Source organism: Lepisosteus platostomus, chromosome 6 (genome assembly GCF_059453375.1).
Source record: "Lepisosteus platostomus isolate fLepPlt1 chromosome 6, fLepPlt1.hap1, whole genome shotgun sequence".
Taxonomy (NCBI): domain Eukaryota; kingdom Metazoa; phylum Chordata; class Actinopteri; order Semionotiformes; family Lepisosteidae; genus Lepisosteus; species Lepisosteus platostomus.
The window spans coordinates 57,900,583-57,918,286 of NC_142616.1; the positions used below are offsets into that span (position 1 = coordinate 57,900,583).

At 41.4% G+C, this 17,704-nt stretch overlaps 1 protein-coding gene across 2 annotated transcripts in view; it reads right to left on the minus strand.

Annotated features, from left to right (window-relative positions):
• flnba (filamin B a) overlaps positions 1-13,230 on the minus strand; it is a 110,285-nt gene extending 97,055 nt beyond the window's left edge. The window contains exon 1 of one of the 2 annotated variants that reach the window (XM_088636584.1): positions 12,825-13,230. In XM_088636584.1, coding sequence (XP_088492710.1) covers positions 12,825-13,116 — 292 coding nt within the window. In that variant the 5' untranslated portion in view covers positions 13,117-13,230. The remainder of the gene's footprint in view (positions 1-12,824) is intronic. The other variant, XM_088636583.1, reaches the window with a different exon arrangement.
• Between the last annotated feature and the right edge of the window lie 4,474 nt (positions 13,231-17,704).

Below are 17,704 nucleotides of genomic sequence, written 5' to 3' on the forward strand. Positions count from 1 at the left end.
ATTTGGCCACCGGCAGAAGGCCAGAGTCTTTTTAAGGCCTTGCAGTGCTCAAACCACTGAGATTTTATTTACCAAGATTGCCATGGCAACAGGGAGAATGTTTCCTGTGCTGACCTTGGAACAAGTTAATTTTTTCTAAGTATAAGGCTCGCTTATTTTTTGTTCAATAAGATACAAAGATCCACACAGAAAGCTTATGGTGTATCTATGCTAACTCAGTCTAAAAATTGCTGAGGTGTTGATGTTCATCAGCACCAACTGCTGTTATCAGTTCATAATACTCATACACTTGTAACGTAATCCTTATTCCTAATTCTGTATACAGCTGCAACTAATCCACTGCATTTAACTCTAAAACACTTTTAGTTAGGAAGACAGTTTGGTCATGAGGCGAGATCCCAAACCAGGTTCACCTCACCCTCCCCGATAAAGGAGGAAGATCCCGTAAGCTAGGAAATCAACAAAAGAAAACATACAAAAACAGCACGCAAATTCTAGGTTTATATGTTAATATCTTAATTGTAATTGAATCTATAGCAATTGAAATCTATGTACAGTAGATTTTCAGTGAATGGCCAAGGCCTCCTTGCCTGACTTTTCTTAGAAGCATATTAACCAAAGGAGCAAAGAGAGACTGAAGCAAAAAGTAAAGGTTAATTCCATGCTGAAACACAGGAAGGAGAAACATAACCTTTCAGCTGTTGAGCCTTTTTCAGACCTGAAGAAAGCTTCACACCTGAAGAAGGCTCAACAGCCAAAACTGTGCTTTCCTCCTTTCTGCTTTCCAGGGTGGCATAAGCTTTCTTCCTTTGCAGCCAACGCACGCTGACGCAGCTCCCCACTCACAGATTAAGAGATTTAAGACTGGCTTTTTGTAAATCCATCTGCAGCCAGACACAGAGAAAACACAACGTTTCACATAAATCACGGGACCCATTGTAGGTGAAGCACGTCAATGGCTTTGGGTAAACAGGCATTTGTAATCACTTAAAACTAACAATTAGAAGGTAACAGAGCATGTTAATGGAAACTGATAAGTTGCAGCCCATCGTGAGGCGGGAGGGAATGGGATGTGAAGGTTCTTCAGCCTGTGAGTGAAGCCCAACAACAGCTACATGTGGTGGGAACGCTCTGGGGATTAACCAGCGTGGACAAAGAAAATCATTTTCTTAGGCAAGCTACTCCCACTTGCTGCCTGTACACGCACTTGAAAAAGTCAGCATGACCGTGAATATTATTATTAGTAGTGGTAGTATTATTGAAGGGGCAGCACTATAGCAACTGCCAGTGTTTTCATTACTGGAAAGCTCCACTGCGCATAATGGCTCCCTTTTTCTTAGAAAGAAAACACCCTCTCTTTCCAAGCTGCACACAGGTGGGCACAACAGCGTCGCCGCCTGGGAGAAAAGATCCCCTGACCGCCGGCCAAGCAAGTCAGAAGCAGATTTATCATGTTATGGAAGACGTTCAAAGGTTCTGTCCCCAGCGTTAGCTTTCAAGAGACGCCCGTGCCATAAGAGAGACCCCCAAAACTATATTTTAACTTTTTTTTTTAAACGTGTTCTTTCTCAGTGAAGAAAGACACATGGCTGCTCAGACTTACAAAATGAAGTCTTTCTTATACCATGAAAGGGGGGAAAACCAGCAACAGGTGAGGGAGGCACAGGCTACCATTGTCATGGAAACCACAGTAGCTGCAAGACCAGGTGAACATGGGGGATTCACACTCATATCCACTGACACATGGCCTACAGTATATGTGACGGAATGCTGAAACCACAGATGAGTTAATCAATGACCCGGACGCCTAGAAGAAGCTGACTACTGACTGTTGCCTAGAAAGAAATAGATTTGGGATAATGCCAGTTAATCCATCTGGCAAATCTGGTTTCAGACATTCGCCACCTTCTGGTGTAGGAGAAAAACAGTACCCTGTTTTTGATCAAGTACTAAAAATGGGAAAATCAGATTTGGTTACGTGTGTCACAGCACCGGGTGCTTTCAATTCTCCAGACAAGCCAATACAAAAAAGTCAATAGATGGCAAACATCATTTTTATCTTCTTCATTGTCGATTCTCTCTTTACTCATGGACTTATACTGCATATCTCACCTTTTCTGTAGAAAGAACCAAACTTTCTTTATATCAAAGCAGTCTAGCCCCATTTCAGAAATGTTAACACATTTATTGATGGGTTTAGATTTGTAACTGAAAAAAAGATTAATCTTATTTTTTTTAACACTTTTCAGTGGCAAACACCTTTTTTAGTAGTAATTACACGATGAACTCGGTCTAGTTCCCTTGCAAGGCTGTTAGAAAACCACCAAAAGACATAGGTCCACCCAGAGTATTATCCATCCATCCAGCTAAGATTATTTGAAAAACAAAATGACCTACCCCACGCAGAGGAAACTGAGCGTAGGGGTAACTGGAGGAGCCACGAGTCGATGGAGATAAAAGAGCTTCATTTTAGCATGTGGCTGAATTTAGATCCGCTCCCAGCAGTAACGACGAGCTCGGGCACAGTGAATAAAGCTGGGGATGTGCAATGCTGGGCTGCAATCTGATGTTGCAGCGCTTTCTTCCTGGGATCTTCTAATGAGAATGCCAGAGCTTTTGATTCCTTGTGATTGATGTACCTTTTCCCTTTCAGAGTGCCGTCCCCAAGAGACAGATCAGCTTGCGACGGCTGGAAATGGCCAGGGAAGAGATGTAGCCTTCCTGAAAGAGGAACCTTGTGCTCAGCAGAGACGTGCGTGTCTGTTGGGGGCAGGGGCTTGGGTATTCATCCAAACCTTGGATTGGATTCCCCGAAAAAGATTCTGTCTTTGAGACTACAGTGACAAATTGGTTAACACAAACCTGTCCTCAAGGTATTGTACACCACCTTCAGGTAAATGAAGTTCGGGGCCATTCTGCACTTAAAAACCATTCTCCCCTTATCCCCGAATTCAGAAAGCCTGTCCATTGGAGGAAATGTTTGGAGAAGTCAATGCCTTTACCCTCTGAAACTCTGCACAACAGCTTTATTTTTGGTGTTATTTGAAAAAGAGGAGCTACATATTGTTACAGCCAATAGTTTTTTTCAGTACCGAATCTTAACCTGTAACAAAACCAAAATAATTACTGGTATAACAACAGCAAACATAATGGAATATTTGAGTTCTTTATAAATTTCATTCAAACCAGCCATTTTGAAAGACATTCCTTAAACACACAAAAGTAAAGTTTTACTGTGTCTTACACTTTTACTGTTTTCAGCTGAAATTAATTATTGTGTAACTTAACCAGAACTTAACTTCATGACTTGCTTCTCTGCAGCAAGCAGCATTCTAACACAATCATTTTCTTGACAATCTGTTACCAAGCAAGGCCATTCACACCTCAGTACTCCAAAATACTCTGGCTGCAAAAGATTGGACTGATAATCTGCAGGCCAGAAAATATCCCTACTTATTCTTCACTTTCAGCTCCTACATGACCTTGCAAGTTAATGAGATCTGCGATACATGCTCAGATTCCTTAGGTCAGTTGTGTACTTAGAGATTACTTTTCTAACAATAAAGAGCTTTATTGTACTCAAAATGAAAATACCTTAGAGAGAGCAGCTACATACAGTACCCTGTACTCAAACTTCATATAGGAGATGTATACAAGTTCAGAAGCTGACTTCATGACAAGAAACCAAGACCATAACCCCCTTGAATAAAAACACAAGAAAATCCTTTCTCCATTTTATACAACCCAAGCAATTAAACATATTCGAAATGACCTAATCAAGACCCGGGTGAACCAAAACCTAGCATTGACTGGACGATTCATCTCTACATTCAGAAATGAGGACACCTCTCGTTGCATTAATTAAAAAATGGTGTGGGGCAATTACTGCTAAATAATGCTCCCAAAGTGCAAAGAGCTCTTCAACTGCTGGGTAGCATTTTCAGATGTGTTTAGTTGTTTCTGTAGAAGCAGAAGCAGGGACAGCCCATCTGACCACATGATTCTATTCCTTGTTCCCCCCAGTAAGGGGAATTCACTGCAAAGAAATGAATCTGATCTGAAAGCCCTTTGATTTTTTTAACATACTTGAATCAGGTTGTATAGCCTTAACTGAGTTTATGTGAAACCGGACTGAAATATTTTTTGGTCCTTAATGTTATGTTCCGTTACAAAATACCTGTAAATAAACAGGGATGACAAAGATACAAGTAACTACTGTACAAGGCAAACAAGAAACAAGACAGCAACACATGCTGGATTGCCATTTCCAAATAAAATGTTTATTTACTCAGTAGGGTATATATTGTGTATTATAACTAAATTCTAATAAGAAAACAGACCTGTTCTTTTCAGATTGGAGTAACCCGACAACCCGATATCTAGTGTCATTCATGGTTAGAGAGTTTGGAACACACTACTTTACCAAGCTGATCAAAATGAAGTCCATTAGAAGGCGGCAGGCTACAAGGTGTATGTGGCACGCTGACTTTTACAAGTTGGGAGCTCAGATCACTTTCAAGAAAATAAGAAGGCGAGACAGATGTCAAAACCACCTCCACTGGATTTGTTTCCCTAAAAAATGACAATGTGTGAACACAATGCTCAGAGCCCTGTTAAAACTGTACAGGTACCCCCCAGGCAGTTCCCTTGCTCCATTACAATCCAGGTCAGCCAGTGAGAACAACCTAAGGTTCAGCAACTCGTAGAGCTGAAGAACAACAGGTTAAACATTAATGCAACAGTGGAGAACGCATACAAGCTGGATGTAGATGTGCTTAACAGAGAAAGAGCGCTCGGACTGCTAACAGAGACTGAAATGTGGTGATTTATAAAGCAGCAGCCGACAAATGACCCTTGTACTGGCGGTTATCCAGAAAACATCTGAAACAGGGAGGGGGAGGGAGTGATGTCAAGGCACCTGAACTGCCCTTTGCTTTGTGGGAAATCCACACATATGAGATCATTCATAAACTGGCCACACAGCCCAGCACATCACCTCCACTGCTGTTTACTTTTCACTGAGGTATGGCTTCTCGCAGCCCCATGCCGACACACACAGGACACAATCCCGCACTGTTCAAACCAATGGGAGCTGAACAGCTCCTTTGCTGAGGCAGCAAAGAGCTCGAGCCCTCACTGAGGTCTGGGGAATGCAGAAGACCACTGTGGAAACGTTGTGTTCTTGCCACAATCAGCAAAACGGGTGGTGGTGCTCCTCCCCCCGCACCGAATCGATTTTCTACAGAGCAGCAAATCACTTTGCAAAACCTAGGTCGGGGCTGTCAGAACAGCTGTAAAGTAAAGCAACTGGAATGCATCTACATAGCTACTTCATGGTGATGATCACGGCTGTAGTCTTCATCTGAACAAGGTAGACGCACAAGAAAAAAAAATGGGGAAGACGGATGGCATCAAGGTAAGTATTCTCTTGCTAAAAAGAGCAAATCTGTTCTGAATCAACCATGGCTATAAGCAAGGCTATGACCCCCATATACTGTACCAGCTCCTTAAACCACTGAGCTCTACAGAGGTCATGCCAAACCGATTCTCCTGGCTCCTGAGTATCCCTGAAACAGCTCCCCTCAAGACTTGTCTTTTGCTACAATCTGGGGATTTAAATTTCACCAGCTCCTCCCCACAGCTGGACCTCAAATGCAGGTTGTTGTTCTTCACATAATAACAACAACAACAATCTAACAAGACTGGCGTGGGCTGTTTGCAAATCCTATCAAAGTGAATAAACACCTGTGGGACATGCTTGGAGGGAGGCCAACGTGTTAGTGTCACCTTTGTGGGTCTGTGAACAATTTCTAAATGCTACAATTTCCCTTGCAGCCAGATATGATCTAGCTCTACTGCGGTCTGCCAAAACATTGGTGAAAGCGATACAGAAATACAAAGAGACTTGTATTGAACAAGACTGCCATGATTCAAGCCAGAGACCATTTAGGAGACTGAAAGAAACCCAGCTCGCAGTTAGCTATGTCATATTTGATGATCAGCTCGATATTTATTACTACTCCTTAATCGCAATATAACACTTAGGGTTGAAACTCAATATTAATTAACGGTTGCATATTAACTTAAGAGCATTGATAAAAAAGCAAGAGTTACAGACTTGATGAGGCCATCTGATCTCCTTAGGTTTGTGCATAAAGATTCTCGGTCATAGCTATGCAACACACAGCTTTTTTAAAAGAAGGAAGTGAATTTATCCCAATTTCACACCATTCTCCTCCCATAGCTAGGACAGTGTAAAGCGCTTAACCACGAAAGACTCAAACATGCAATTTAACTGCAAAGGTATAGGAGACAGTCGATCACTGCTGCCTTGAACCTGCCACCGTTATGGATAATCCAACAGCAGTTTTAATCGTGCTTTGTCCAGCACCCCCGTGGAAAATCATTAGTTTGAAGATGTTACTGCCGTGATTGGTAAAGGCCAATGGGAAATTTGGCCAGGACACCAGGGTTACACCCCACTCTTTTCAAGAAACGCCCTGGGATTTTTAATGACCACAGAGAGTCAGGACCTCGGTTTCACGTCTCATCTGAAGGACGGCCCCATTTTACAGCATAGTGTCCCCATCAGTATACTGGGGCATTAAGACCCACATGGACCGCATGGTGAGTGCCCCCTGCTGGCCCCACTAACACCTCTTCCAGCAGCAACCTTAGCTTTCCCAGGAGGTCTCCCATCCAGGTACTGGCCAGGCTCATACCTGCTGGGCTTCAATGGGTTGCCAGATGTGAGTTGCAGGGTGCTAGCATCCACCATAATGGCAGAGACTTGTCCATCACAGGAAATGTTCAAATATTTTAAGTCTTGTCTTTCATTCAGGGAGGGATTATAAGTTACTTTAGCTCTAGAGTAGCTGGGGGAACAAATTATCAGAAAAGGGGGATGATTCCCAGTCAAGACGTGTAGGGTACAACGTGGCACCACACCCTGGACAGGATGCAAGGCCATTGCAGGGCTCATCCAAAAGCACAAGGGAACAATTCTGAGGCACCAATTAGCCAATTAGGTAGCATGTCTTTGAAAAGGGAGAGGGAACTGGAATACCCAGCAAAAACCCAGAACTACACTTTGAGAACAGGCAAACTCCACAGAGGGCAGGCCGGAGCTCAGCCTAGCTCCCTGGAGAGGTGAGGCAGAAGCTCTAGTTGCCATGTTGCCTCGCCAGCTACAGCTCACACCATTACACAGACCTACCACAGCGTGTGTTTGTCAGTACAAGCAGGCAATACAACTGTGAACGATTCACTTTTCTTTGTTCCATTGTTAAAAAACAGAGCAAATATTTTAACTTTTACAAATTAGCTGAAATTCTTAATGGGCCAAAGAAATTATCTTGAAATGCGTGTTGGGCCCTGTATACTATTAATTAGCAGTCAATAGAAAGGAACCCAATTCCTTCTGTCAATTCCCTCAGCTTCCACATTTGCAAGACCAGCAGTGTATCTCTGCACATGATTAGGCAATGAAAAGGATCCCAAAGGAGGGGCAATGTACATCAGTTGAAAATACTGCAACATCTCACGTCTCAAACAATAAACCATGCTTAAAAATGTACTGTAATGACCGCGGGGATTGGTATGGAATGGAGCAGGCGTAGGACTCAGGAAAAGGGGTTGAACAACACATTTATTAACCAGAACCGGGGAATGGTACACACACAGGGACAGGGGTTACAGCAATGCACCTACACCAACACAGACATGGGAGGGAGGAGGCTGCCTCACAGCCCCCGCCCCCTTATATACAGTCCCGTTCCCCCCAAGTCCCGCCCCTCAGGCGCTGCTCCCAGCCTGCCCTGTGTCCGCATGGCTAAAGGGGACGGAGCAGCTGTTTAGCCCCTCACGTGGGCGCTACAGTACAATTCCAAAAAGTAGTGAAAAATGAACATTCCAACATAATACAGCATACTTTACATGTGTGAGCTTTTAATGCAAACCCCAATAAAGGAGTTCGCAAAAGGCTAGCCATCTGAAATAAGGAAAGAAGCAGAGCTTGGGTACGTTTTGGAAAGATATCAGAGCAAAATGTAACCAAATTCCTCCGCCATTCCGGATGTTACCATTCCGTTTGCGAGATACCTCAATTAAACCCTTTCAAAACCTTCCAACAGCAGGTTTCCCTGAACAAGTCTGTGCCGAGCTCCGAGTCAGGGCGGTTTGTTTTCTCACGGTACCTTAAACAGCCGGTTTTCTTTACTGTAACTGGTTCGGGAAGGGCAGTATCTCTAGAGGGCACTCCGGTTTGAAACTAGCGTAGCAAGTCAGGTGAAGCAATGCGCTTCACTGACAAGAATGAAACCAGAGCTCAGTCCCATCCCGACTGATCTGTAATACCTTTATAAATAGCCAACAGTCAATAGGCATTTAATAATATTTCACTTAACCTTGCACTGCAGCAGTAACTAGAATCCACACCTGCAGTTCCAGCAGCAGAAGAACTGGGCATTAAGTAATATAGCCATAGCAAAATAAAAATGAAGAGCCCTGACAAATAGCACTGATGCAGCAACAAAATGAAAAACAAAAGCAAATCTAAAGAAAGACAAACAGTTTGGAATGGTTTATCATGCAGGCTGGCGAAGCTGGTGAAGTGAATTATCCGTTCGCCTACAGTAGTACTATGGCTCACAAAATGGTTATAATGTGACTATCCCTTCACCAAGCCTCTGCAGCAGTAATGCATAACTCTCAAACTGCTCCCAGCAGAAGCCGATTCGGCTGAGGTCAAGGTGGATATTTCTGGGGAGCTGTCTAATCACCCTTGATCCAATTTACTCTTCCGCAGACCGTTTTGTTAAAAGATCTTTCTTTCTTTTTTTTACGCCAAGGTTCGTTTTTAACAACTAAGGCGCTCAAGCGAAAGCAAGCCAGAAGCCACTGTGGCAATTTCAGGAAGTCTCACACCCTAAACATTCATTGCTATTTCTGAAAAAAAAAAATGTAATGCACTTATATAACGTGCTAAATCCTCTGACAAAAGCTTCTGGTATTGAAATTTTCTTTTATGGAGGGCATATGTGGTTTTAACAGTAACACAATACTGATATACTCATTTTCACTAGTAGTTTCCATCCCTTATAAAGAATACAGAGGGGCTTTGAAATGCAGACATGGATCAAATTCAACTCGAGCAATAGCAGTATCAGAACTCTGCAGAAAAGGTAAGCAATGCTTTGGCATTAAGAAGTTTCAACACCAAAAGTGTCAAAATTGACCCTGGTATTCATGCATCCAGTGAACTCAATGCATTTTTTTAAAAACTGTAGCAATTAAATAACATGATCACGTTCATCACAACCAGATATTTTATTTTAGCAGCATTATTTCCAAGCAGCTGTGCTACAGACAATGTCAAAAACATCTGGTCTGGGGATTACAGCTCTGTTATATTACACGAATGGGACAGAGCATCCACCTTCATATGTTAGCTGGTCAAAAGAGATGGTAGACAGATGGTTATGAAGAATGTGAAAATCACATTAATTTATTGGGCTAATATTGTTCAAGTCCAACTGCTTGATCCTTCCAGTTTTCCAATCTAAAATCACTTTCAGACCAATTTGGGTCTCCGGGGACTTTTAATGAAAAGTTGTTCTGTTCAATAAAAAGCAATGATGCGTCTCTAGACTATTTAAATAAAGGGGATTTAAATAACACAGGCATTGCAGTTTGTACAGTCCTACATATTAGATGTCAGAAGAACCTCTTGTTAATAAAAACAAATCAGTTTATTAACCAACAAAACTGGTCAAGTAGATGCCCCACATTTTGGCGGGTCTTTATTGTCTTCTTGATTTGAACATGTGGCAGCCTCTGGCACAAACGCCATCTCCACAGGTTTATTCAGATTTAACAGAGTGTATTAAGACAAAAATGAAAGTTAGAAACAGAACCAACATCAGCTGTTTTAGGAACACAAACTGTACTGTAGACCTGGCAATGTTTCTCCTTAAACACAGACTGTCTCAAAACACCCCACTTTTCTCCACTTATCTCTTATTTGCTCAGCCTCTCCAGTCCATGAGCCCCAGCCTGATCTCTTCTTGGTTGTGGCATTAATGTCTAACACCAGACACTAATGCCACAAACCAAGAAGGAGAGGAAAAAAGGCTTATTTTCCACAGGGCAGGAAGTGTCAATTCACTTTGGTCAGGAAGAGACCAGTTCTTATCCTTTAGGTCTTGATCAAAGCTAACTCCTGTCATTTAAAAAGCACAGGAACTTGGTATTCAATCTCAGAGCTCTCTCCTAGGTGCTCTTTACTCTGGAATTAAAGCTGTTGTTTAAAGGTTTCATTATAGGATTTGGCACCATTGTAGAGATTACTTGAAAATATGCTTTTTGCATACACCTGCCTGATGTTGAGTGTTGCCATGGAATATTTTTGACAGCAACTCTACAGAACAAATAATGGTGGTTTTCTCTCTGCAAAGGTAAACAGCCAGTCATTTCTGCACAAAAAAGGACACACATCCTACTATTCACGTACTGTACTTTACAAAGCACAATCTGTAATAATAATAAAAGTAATACACAAAATGAGTTTATGAAACTCAGGGCTACAAGTTCTAACTGGTGTCTGCTCCTTTGCCATCGAAATGCTTTTAGATAAACAGTGTGAATAAATAGACTCACAGGATAAACAGAAGCTTCACAACAACAACAAAAAAGTCTCACTGAGCAGTATTGTTCAGTTTTATTAGTTTTTTGAATAGCACACTCTGTCCTTATAAAGCCCTCAGTACGAGAGTAAGTCCTCTCATCAATCAGACCTACACAGCTTGCTAATTTTCTCTATTTGATGAGAAGAAAATAAACATTGCAGAACTTATTTCACTATCAGAAAATATAAGAGTGCGAGATCGATTAAACTGTCGAACTTTAAACTCTTCAGCCCGTTGAAGAGCATTATGTACAAGGCGTGTTTAATGGCTACTGTACTCGTCTCCGTAATAAAGATCTGTTCCACCCACTGCCTTAGATTTGAAAAGCCAGAGAGCATATCTCCGATCTCTGGCCTTCCCTTGTTTAACACGTGTGAGCTCTGCTTCCTGTCTTCCTGGGTTTCCGAGTTACTCATTCCAAGCAACACATGGAGACAGCAGGCTTCCGAACTGACCTTCACTCACGCACTATAGGTGCGTTTCCATGGTTATGTTTTCCTGTGTTTTGGTTTCCCCCGAATTTACCATCCTGGATGACGGATGATTAATTGAGGGCTAGACTTAAGACAGACAGTGCCATGCTTACTTTGGTAAGTATCTGTGCTGATAAAAGAATAAATCCCCCCCATCTTAAACAACAGGTGCGTCATCCTGACCACTGTGATGAGCCCATAACCGCGTCTGTAAATTAACAGCATGCCTTCTTCCGTTAATTCCAGTGCAGCTTTGTTTTCTCTGATAGATTTAAGTTATCCCTATCCGAAAACAAGGAAAATTGAAATCGGGAATGTTTGAATACGTAAAAACGTGATTTAGAAAAAAAAAGATAACTTCATGCGCAGCCATGATTATATCTAGCGCACGAATTTACAAACGTGTATTCTAAGTAAAATACATGGCACAAATTATGTGAAATTCCCTATTTAATAGCGCGCTTCCAGTCCAGTCGGTAGCGAATACTGCAGTAACTGTATTCTTAGCGCAACCTCACTGGGAGATAGAGTTTATCATAGGAAAAAGCTCAACAGGTGTTAAAGTGAAACACCTCCTTGTATTCCTATAAAAACATGAAACGTTTTTATAGGAATCCTGTAAATCCAAACTGTTTCCGAAGGAAGTAAATCTCACACGATCACCTGTGGTTTAAGTAGATAAGAGAATGTTACATTTTTGCGCTGCACCACAATGCGTAAAAATGTGATAATCCTAAACTTTTTTTCTGTAAAAGGCTACTAATTTGCTAGCTTGGACTGTCTATAATCTACTTAAAATGGCTTTTTACTACAAGGAGTGTATATATATATACTACAATAAAGGTTCCCAAGTCTAAATTGCAGTCAACGGAAACCAAACGAGGTCGGTTCTTGATGACGCCTCCGGCAAATACCCGAGATCAGAGGTTCCCAGGGTCGAAGGTGAATTGCGCAGCTTCTAGAGCGAAGCCAGTGAAAGGTACAGAGCGCCCTGAGACCCACTTTCCCACATTCTGCAGTACTCTATTAACAAAAACGCCACAACCGCATAAGAATGCGGCACAACCTGATTTCAGATCCTTAATCTAAACCCCAGTGCACGGACACCCATTCTGTTTCCAGCCAACCCGCAATTTGAGCATGCTAAACATAAGATTAGGATATTCCGATATGTTTAATTCAACTTTAGAACTCAGGTTGTACCTTAACATTGAAACTAGTTGTATAGTGCAATCAATAGCAGCATCATAGCTAACCACACCATTCAAGGACAATGCAATAACTAACATTAATACCCAATATTAAGTAATAAAGTGTAAAGTAGCAGCACTTTATTCACCCTATAAATATCCATTTAACTTGTGCAGGTGATGCATGCAGATGACCACTGGAGTTTGTGCTTTTACTTCGGACTGTCGGAATAATGTTTGCACAAGGCACAAAGTTACACAGACAGCAACTAAGTGCAGTTTAACCTTAAAGAAATGGTGATCCTTAAACTTAAAGACACCCGCTTTTAAAGGTACAGAGCACCTGTGTCATCGATTTTAGAAACTTCCGATTCGCTTGCATCCGCCCGGTTTTATTTGGTGTCAGGTGAAACTGATCACACGGATCCGTTTTCTATTTTTCTCCCCCCCTCGCAAGTCGTCTGCATGTGACTTACCTATGGACACCAGGCGGATATTTTCTCGGTCCAAAAACTCAAGAGCCACCGAGACGTTCTCCAGCTTCATCTGCCTAAAGGTTGGTCTCTGGTGGTACTTTCTATACATCTTCTTCTGGCTCAAAACCTCCAGCAAAGCGATTAACCTCAAGCCATCGCTCAGGTCTAGCTGGAGGTTAGCTATCCGCTTGTTCACGCACTTCAGGTGCTCGTTGCACCAGCGGGTAAAGGTGTTCTGTTGTATTTTCTTCCATGGCGCATCGTCAGCCAGGTCTTTCTCTGTCACCGGCATTTCGGGTTCCTTTCTCGCCACTGAGGACACTTGTTTCGGCTGGCTTCTCCGTCGAGCGTTTGAACCGCTGTGCCTTTTGCAACTCGGAGTCTTTCCTTGCACAATGTGAGTCGCGCCTGCGCAACTCTGGACCTGAGTTACGGTGACGCCGCCTCCCCCCCCCTCCCGCAGTGAAAGTCAAATTCAGTTTCAGTGTCAGTGGCGAAAAGTGAATGTGACAAATTCAGTAGAAAAAAAAATAGGGTTATTTTCCAAAGACGCAATTAATAATCGCAAACATGATCAAAGCAGGAGTTTCAAGGGGTGCAGAGAAAGAAACGTGTTTATAATCCAGTAAAAAGTATTGGACATACTGTCGCAACACATTGTATCTGACAGCTGTAATTGTCACTTACTTATATCGCTCTTATTGCTGTTGTCAGATGCACAGTACATAAAAAAACATATGAAAGCGGTCAGCATAAGCATAAGCGTTCACATTCCATACAACTTTCAATCATTGCCTTTCTTGCTACACTTGCGATACATTTGTTACAATTTCTGTAACTAATTCATTACCTGTCCAATTGTGAAAAAAAAATAACGGTTATCCGCTGAATTTACATTTCTGAAAGCTTTCATTGTATGGGTGCATTCATTGTGGAAAAAACTCCACAATCTCGCCAGAGTTGTGAACCAAGAACACCAGCCTTCGGTTTATTTTCTTCTGAAATAAATGTACACAATTGAAGAGACACAAAGGAGCTCTACATCTCCATATTTCAAACATTTATCTTTTAAACGTATGATACAACTGCAATTACGTATCGAGAGAATTTAAAAACGCAACAAAATGCTGCTGATTGCAATTTCCAAGACTCATTTTCTGCGTTTTAATGCCTCTCGCTGTCTAATGCAAGACAATAAAGGAGAGCCCAGGTCCAGACGTCACTGGCAGTTTTTATAGGGCTCTGTAATCTCCAGCTTCTCAAGAACAAGAGAAGGCTTCTACTTGGCCTTTTCCACAAATAATGAGGTCAATTACGTAATTAGGGGCTCAGGGAGAAAGATAACCAGATCCTTCTGTCCCTCCAGCACTAGAGTTGCGCACCCCTGGAAAAAACTCTCTGGTTAAACTTAACAATTACAGTGAATCATCTAACAGCCTATTCGATACAATATGGGCACCAGGAGCAGATCAAATCCAGGATTACAGTCCCCATAGTCTCAAACAGACCACAAGTCAGTAAAACAACCCTAAATCTCAGAAGAAATAATTAAATAATGATCATTTGTTTCAGCGAAGTAGATAATTACAGTGGTGCAATGAGGTAGTAGCTGTGTAGGTGGGGGCACGCAGGAGCCACACCTTGTACACAATGATAGATATCCTGCAGACCCTCCCAGAAGAGGCAAGACACCACCTTCTTTCACCCCCACCTTTGTTGACATTAATCCTTATCTTCATGTCAGACGAGAAACAGATTTTGCAATTTGAAAGGCTTTTGTGTCACATTCAAGCAGTGCCGATAGCTCACTGGGTGTGATCAATACTGCCAAACCTATACTGGAGTTATTGGCTCAAACAGTGTCCAAACAGTAAGACCGAGAAGGGCTGGGCTGTCTCGGAGAAGAACAGTCCAGCCAGTGGCACGATGTGCTCTTAATCACCATTTAGATAAAGGGCTCTTAAAAGCTCGGGTTTTTAGGAATTTACCAAGTGATTGAATCATTTTTTCCAGTGGAATGTGTCATTCTATTGTCGGAAGGCCTGCAAATGAAACAAATTCATTATCCTATGTCTTGTTAAGAAGAAGAACTGTACATTCCGTTGAATTTATATTTCCGAAAGCTTTCATTATATGAGGGCATTCCTAAAAATAACATTTGGCTCCACGGTTTCACCTGAGTCATCTACCAAAATCACCAACTTTCGGGTTATTTTCTACTGACATAAATGTGCAGTACTGAAGTGACTCCAAAGGTCCTAAACCTTTACTGGATTTGGTTTTGCCATGAACTATGAATTCTGCAGCATGCTCAGTGGTTCATTTCAAAGAATCTCTAAATTCATCACACAAATGACCTGCCTGAGCACTAAATTACTGTATGTCTTCAGAAATGAACCTTTATTGTCTAAGCTTAACTTGTTAAACCTTCTGGGCTGTGGATCTCCAGTTCTGCCTACCTCTCTCACAGAATATGGTCCAGAGACGCATACAATTCCACTTCCAACGGTATTAGAACATAATTTTTTTTGTCAAGTATTGTTGACAGACCATGTGTTCTCAAGCTGAACGCTATATGTTTTTACTTAAGTGAGCACAACCTTATAGCATAAATCTTTGTTTTAGCTCAGCAGTTGTTTAAAAATAGAACAGCCATATTTACAAAGAATTTCCACAAGCAAAGACAGGCGTCACTCTATAAAATCCTTTCAGATGTGTCCAAAGCTGTTTAATTTTGTCGTCTACTTCATTTCTCATTATTCAGGCAAAACAAGTAAAGGCTAATCTCATTCACATATTAAAATGGGTGCTTTCCAAAATGCAGTTACAGATGAAGACAGGTGAGTTGTGCTGTTAAATTCAATGAATGATTCACATAATAAGCAATAGCCAAAGAATTGACATGACATGATTGGATGAATTAATGTTCCTGGAAAACCAATCCTATTTTTCTGTCCACTAACCCATTTTTTCCAATTATTTATGAATAAAAATAAGATTAAATCTTTATAGTGCTCTGCTCATAAAGTACTTTTTGCAAAACTAAGTCTATAATCACTTATTAAAAACAGAATTTGTTTTCTAAAATCTAAAAACGTCCAAAATCATTTAGGTGGCTTTTTACCAACTTAAACTGCATTTTGAAAAATATGGTTCCTCACATCTCCTTTGGCTGTTTTATGATTCACTAGCAAGGTGGTAAATACAGTCCTAACAGAGTTTCTTGTTTGTGGAACAGTAGTTACATGTGCTGTACAATTGAAAGTGAGCCTTAATGCTCAGCTAGTGATCACATTTAAAACTGTTCTAGCGAGGTAGGAGATAGCAGAACAATCAGGCCACTGTTGAAGGGACTCTGAACTCACTCTGATCTCTTGACAGATCCTGAAATGATAACCGTTTAGTGCCACAAGTTTCAAGCATTTTCTGTTGTTTTGCTACCTACTGTAACATTCCTGTAACAAAAGTCTGGCACACTGTGTGGTATTTAAAAGCATGACTTACATCATCTCGGTTTCCTGTTGCTTCAGCGTTAGTTTGCTGGATACCTTCTTGACTGACTTTTTTCTTCTGGGGACGTTTTTGCTCACGTGAATTGCTTTGCTGACCAATCATTGTAATTAACCCAGATTCCTGACTGCGAGGTAACCCAACACTAGGTGTCTCTTCACTTGGCCATTGATGGGGAAAACCTAAGATTAGCTGCCCTGGAACAATATATTGCACTCGTAGTTCATGGCAAAACCAAATCCAGTAAAAGTCAGGTTAAAGTTCAAGCCTATGCAGCTGATTGAGGCAGAGTATAGTCCATTTTAAGGTTGGGGACTTGGAAAGTAATGTGTTAAAATTCCAGGAGAGACACTGCTGTTGTACCTTATACACTTGTACACATACTGTATACACAGCTGTATAAAAGTCTCTCTGTGTATCTAGCTATATAAATGGGTGAAAATAAAAAGAGCCATATGCTGTATGTATAACAGAGCTCTTTTAGATGGGAATGGATCTCCACTGCAGCTTAATGATCTCACAAACCAGCAATTTCTGCCTCCCACTTACACAGCTGAGTAGACTAAAGAGAAGCCATTGGACATAAAGAAAATGTGGTTATCATCAATGAAGCCTCACAGCCTCTTCTTAACCAGGACCAAGTTCTATGTATAGGTGTAGGTGAACAGGCATGCACAATTAAATTACACTCTCTCCTTGTAAACAAGCCATGCTGTACACAAAACTGAACTTCCACTGAATAACGTGCACAGCCTTTCTTTGTGGACATCAAAAGCAGCTTGTAGGGGATGTGGCAGGTGTTTCCTAACCTTTTCTTATTCTTCTGCGTAGCCGTAGAGCCTCTGGATGAGGATGTGTTTCCAGGGGATCTACAAGCCTTAAATAGAATTTTGATAAGGGGACAGTCCTAGTTCCTAATTTTATGGTACATGCTCATCAAGTAAAGACTATTTTTAAATTCTAAAGCTGTGGATGTAAATGTACTGTACATAGTCAAAATGACTCTTAGAACAATGAGCCTCTCAGAACAATGCATTGTAGTTGCCCAACACCTCTGTAATGGATTTTATCTGTTAACTGAGTCACACCTGGGCATAAGAGTTGTTTATAGTTATACATAACTAATAAAGACATTATACATAATTCGGCAAACTATACACTGTTGTATAACCCAGAAGTTCAGGCAGGTCATAAAAAGTGCAATAATTACATTATATGATATTCCCATTCACTCAAATTATTCCCTATGTTCTGTGAAGAGGTGCAAGTTGTCTTTTGCTGAATTGGCACTAAAGTTGTGGTCCTGAAGGTAGATGCCTCTTTTCAATCTTTTGGCTAAAGAACTCTCAACCTGCAGTACTCGGACAAAG